The sequence below is a fragment of the Sinocyclocheilus rhinocerous genome, unplaced genomic scaffold (assembly GCF_001515625.1).
Source record: "Sinocyclocheilus rhinocerous isolate Xijiao unplaced genomic scaffold, SAMN03320098_v1.1 scaffold717, whole genome shotgun sequence".
NCBI lineage: Eukaryota > Metazoa > Chordata > Actinopteri > Cypriniformes > Cyprinidae > Sinocyclocheilus > Sinocyclocheilus rhinocerous.
Window position 1 is genome coordinate 585,703 of NW_015649226.1, and position 5,368 is coordinate 591,070.

The 5,368-nt window shown below is 37.2% G+C and overlaps 1 protein-coding gene across 1 annotated transcript in view; it reads left to right on the forward strand.

The window, feature by feature from the left end:
- shank3a (SH3 and multiple ankyrin repeat domains 3a) overlaps positions 1 to 5,368 on the forward strand; it is a 265,841-nt gene that overhangs the window by 154,110 nt on the left and 106,363 nt on the right. Inside the window, exons 10-11 of the mRNA XM_016515151.1 lie at positions 2,052 to 2,118; positions 4,682 to 5,024. Coding sequence (XP_016370637.1) covers positions 2,052 to 2,118; positions 4,682 to 5,024 — 410 coding nt within the window. The remainder of the gene's footprint in view (positions 1 to 2,051; positions 2,119 to 4,681; positions 5,025 to 5,368) is intronic.

Here is a 5,368-nt window from a genome sequence, read left to right on the forward strand (position 1 = left end):
ATAAATATACTAAAATGTATTTGAAATAGTATTTAATGTTAGTATTGTTAGTAATGTTAGTATGTAAGTATACTACAAATACATTTAAATATATATGTGCTTAATAAAAATACCCTGCAATTGTACTTTTGGTATACTAAACTGGTACAGTTAAAGTCTGCTAAACTGGAACAACTAATTTTGTGCTTAATGCATGTTAATTGTGTGGAAGTAGTGCTGAAGTCCAGCTATACTGAAGTATTTGATTGTGTTAAAGTGGAACTACTGCAAGTATACTTCAACCGGAACTAATCGAGCCGTTTGTGCCAGGCTGGGGAGAAAGTTATTTTAATAATGTAAATTATGTGAAAAATAATGCGTTTTTCGAACCACCAAGCATGAGAGCATGTTCTAGTACACCCCCAAAACAAAATCAAGACTTTGTAAAAGAGCATAATAGGACCCCTTTAAGTGTATAAGTATAAGTGTATAAACACAAGTGAACAATCTGCCAGATCGGTATGTCAAAATACACTTATATTCAAGATAAAATTGGTTATTTTTATATTTTTACATATTTTAACTGGAAAACAAGACAAAAATACTCATTAACAATATTATTTTTACAGTTAATTATAACAACCAATAAAGACTAGATTTAAAAAAGAAATGGTACAATTGGGATACATTGAGATGCTCTTGTGGGTGACCTTGACCTTCCTCAAACGTGAGTGTGTCATTTGTGTTTAAGAAGGGGAGTAACTGTACACAATCAACTGCAAACTTGTATTCACTTCTGGCTCCATTCTGGTACAAAGCGCCCACTGTTCATGATCCAGTCAGTTCCCACTGGATAAAATCAAGTCCTGGCCTACATTTTTTCCATTTCTGAAGCTATTTTGTTTCAATCAGAAAGTATGCCATATTAAGAAAGTATAATGTGTTCTCGAATAGCATTTGATGTTGATCACTGGCCAACTTCATCTGCTTCCAGACTATAGAAGTCAAACCATCAAACAACAAAAACAACATATTAGAAAATGCACAATAAGAATATTACGATCCGTAGATAACTGATTCATCCACCAGAAGGTCTCAAACTCTGACTGTTTACAGTAGAAGTAAGTGCTGCTGGTGATGAGTGTTCAGACACATGCATTGCTCTCATTTCAATTCGATCCATCTTGTGCACAAACTCATGCCAGCTGCGAAGGAAAGCCAACACTTTGACGGGAAAATGTTTCTGTAAAGAAATAATCAGATATAATGTAGTGCTTGTGCCTTGGCCTTTTAATGACACAGAACTGTTATTTTCCTCTTTTAAAAACATATTTCCCTTTCAGTGATCCTTTATTCGATGTTTGATCACTTTGTACAAATCATAATTTTTAAGTATTTCCCATGACATCTCTAGTGAAAAATAAATATAAATATACTAAAATGTATTTGAAATAGTATTTAATGTTAGTATTGTTAGTAATGTTAGTATGTAAGTATACTACAAATACATTTAAATATATATGTGCTTAATAAAAATACCCTGCAATTGTACTTTTGGTATACTAAACTGGTACAGTTAAAGTCTGCTAAACTGGAACAACTAATTTTGTGCTTAATGCATGTTAATTGTGTGGAAGTAGTGCTGAAGTCCAGCTATACTGAAGTATTTGATTGTGTTAAAGTGGAACTACTGCAAGTATACTTCAAGTCCACTTTAAATATCCTGCATTTAAAGACCGATATTATTCAAAGATCATATAATCCTCATTAATAGTGACATTAAAACACATTTTAGGCTTAATATTAAGAAATGCGCATTGTGCATAAGTAGTACTCCAAATAAAGTTTAATTATAATTTTTATATCAGTAAGTCTCGAACGTTATATGTCAGTAAACATGTTAATAGATACTATACTTATTATGAAATAAATGTGTTTTAAATATATAATTTTTTTACTAGGGATAACATCCTGTTATGAATTGCATGCAGTGTTATAAATCTGTAACTAGGGTTTTTGTTTGCCCAGGGACGTTTGGCAGAAAAATAACCAATTTTTCTTTCTCTCTATAGGTGGCTATTATAGCTGGAAACTTTGACCTGGCAGAAATTGTAAAGACTCACAAAGCATCAGATGTTGGTAAGTGCTTTGTATACTGTACCTCCACCATCATTAGCTGCTATCGAATTTGCAAGCAAGCGCAAACAATCCCTTGTGTTAATGAATCCTTACAAACGCAGCAGAGCGCCACGGCCAGAGAACATGAAAATGAGAGCGGCCCCTTATGTGTCCGTGTGTGTTTGTGAGTCTGCAGTGTTCGGGTGAATGAGAGTCATCACTCTATTCGCCTGCGTCGACGGAAAGGCTAGCTCATTCCACGCGCTAGTTCTGGCGGGGAATAGCAGCCAGTTGTCGTACCGCTGTAATGGATCGTACCCATTAGTGTGGAGTACCATTGTCATGGCAACGGAGCGGGGTTAATCCCCGAGGCTCAGCAGGTGTTGGGATTTTGATTTGAGCCAATGGGAGTGTAGCCGCAGGCTCAGGTATCTCATCAGAACCGTGTGTGACCTCGATGAAGGATGGGACGGACGCTCTCACGCACACACAGAATCAGAACCGGCCTTAAAACACACCGTTTACAGGACCGGCGCTGATATTTTGTCACTAATGCTGAAGCCTCTCAGGATGTGTCCATTCTTTGTCTCTCTCTCCTCTCATTTCCTTCCCATCAGTCACTGAGAGAGGGGAAAAGAGAGAGCGAGCGAGTGTGTCCTGAGTGGGTTGGACAGTTGGCCTTTTCACTCTGAATGGATGGGTGGAAGAGTAGAGGACCTAAACAAGCAGACAGCTTGACTACAGAGCGCAGTATTTACACTGCTTAAACAAGCGGCCCATGTTAAGTGGCCCTAGATGTTTTCTCAGGGTGAAACTATTGAAGGAGGACTGATTTGAATATACGAATAGTAATATATATGATCATTTTTAGTACTGTCGGTTTGACGTGTTAATTTAGTAATATTAATCATAGTCAAATGCAATAAAAATTAGTAACATTGAGCTGCACTGGTTTAAAAAAAAGCCTTGTTTACCAGTAAATTTTATTTACATTTAATTGTAAGTTATTTTTCTATATTATATTTCAGAAAAAAATCTTAAATATCTATTAAAGCTTTCTTAATACATATATATATATTTTATTGTAATATTAATCATAATCAGATGCAGTAAAAAGAGTAACACTGAGCTGCACAAAAAAGTCTTGTTTAGCAGTAAAGTTTTATTTATTCATCCTTAAAACAAGAGAAATGTACTTACGATGCAAAACGGTGTAGATTTATAAATGTATGTATATTAGTGCTATAATAGTGCAAATATATATACATATATATATATATTAGTGCTGTCAAATCGATTAATTGTGATTAATCGCCTTCCAAATAAAAGTTGGCTTACATAATACAATGTGTGTGTGTGTACTACTGTGTATACTTATGTATATAAAATACATGCACAAACATGTATATATTTAAGAAATATATGTAATATATATTTATATTTATGTATAATATAAATCATGTACTGTATATATGTATGTATGTATGTGTGTATATATATTTACGTTTATATATGTGTAAATATTTCATAAATATATACGTGTATCTGTGTGTATTTTTATATACAAATAAACAGACAGTACGCACACATATATTATGTAAACACAAATTTTTATTTTGGATGCGATTAATCGTGATATATACAGTATATATATATATATATATATATATATATATACACAAATATAATATTCAAATGCACACACACAACTAACCAAATAATTGTAAAAGTTAATAAGTAGTCAAAATACGTAAGCCTAGTATAAATGGTACAAAATACAGTCTTGAAATATTACATACATCGTTTAATGTTTTTAATTTAGGCAAAACCAATTGAGAACTACAGTTCTAGGATGTATTGAGTGGCTTGTTCTTGTTCTCACGCCCTTCTCTGATTGGCAGAGAGCTGTTCATATCTGATCAGGTGACAGGTGGATGTTCAGTACAGCGGTTTGATCAATACTTAATTTACATTAGAGATTAGAGAGAATCAGCTATGAGACTGACAGCAAACCATATGTCAGGATGACAGCGCTGTGCACTCTTATATCCTGCTTGTCTCTGTTTCTCTCTCTCTCGTTGTATCATTAAATAAGGCTGTCATTGAGCCATATGAACTCTTTTGACCCTGATATACACGACACCGTGCATTTTTAACTACACATTAGCTTTAAAACAGCATCAGTACAGAGTTTCACCTGCATCATGGAGAGGTGAGATATTGCCATCTAGTGTTGATGGTCTGTACTAATTGCTTTCCTCAGTGGAAAGAAAAAACAGCCTCACTTCTCAGTTATTGGTAAACGAGAGTTTGTTGTGTAATGTTCAGTTTTTACCCCAAAAACGTCCCAAGCAAACGACCGCTGTGCTAGCGGTCAGGACAGGAGGAAGTGTGTTTTGCTAATGAATTATAGATGAGGTGCTTTGTAATTTGAGTACGTCTTTTGTTTACCTCTTTGAATGCCTGATGAGGTTTCTGTACCCTTCATTTACAAATTATGCTAATTGAACCTGACAGTTTGTCATGTACGGCCGCCTCTTGTTCGATGTGACCTTTTGTTGACACCTGCTCTTCCTGTTTCCAGTGCCTTTCAGGGAAACGCCTTCCTACACAAATCGCCGGCGCGTGACCGGAGGCGACACGCTGACATCATCACGCTCGCTGCCTCGCTCCGCCTCCGACAACAATCTGAACAACGTGGCTGACACAGGCCCCGCCCACTCGCCCGTGCTGTCTCTGAGGAGCCTGCCCCCTCTGGCACATGCCGGGATCGACGCCGCGGCCGATGGCAGCCTGCAGAGCACTGGCAGCTCGCTCTCCTCGCACTCCCGCTCGCCCTCCCTCCAGCGCGTCAGCGAGGAGCCCGGCACGCACGCAGTACGCCGACACACATCCCTCACGCACTCCCACAGCCGCGGACGCCTCAGGTGAGCATCGCGCATCCACAGTCCTGGTTTGCACCTGCGGAACTCTGACGAAAGTTTTACAGATTTCCACCCGACGTTTGTAAAAATTACCTGTTCATTGGGTGTTTGATTATTAAATATTTTTGCTAGTTTGATTACACACCGGTATCCTTAAAGGGTTAGTTCACCCAAAAATGAAAGTTCTCTCATTAATTACTCACCGTCATGTCGTTTCAAACCCGTAAGACCTTTGTTCATCTTCGGAACACAAATTAAGATATTTTTGATCAAATCCAAGAGCTTTCTGACCCTGCATATGTAACGGAGGCCAGGAAATATTCCCAGGTCCAGAAAAACCTCACTCC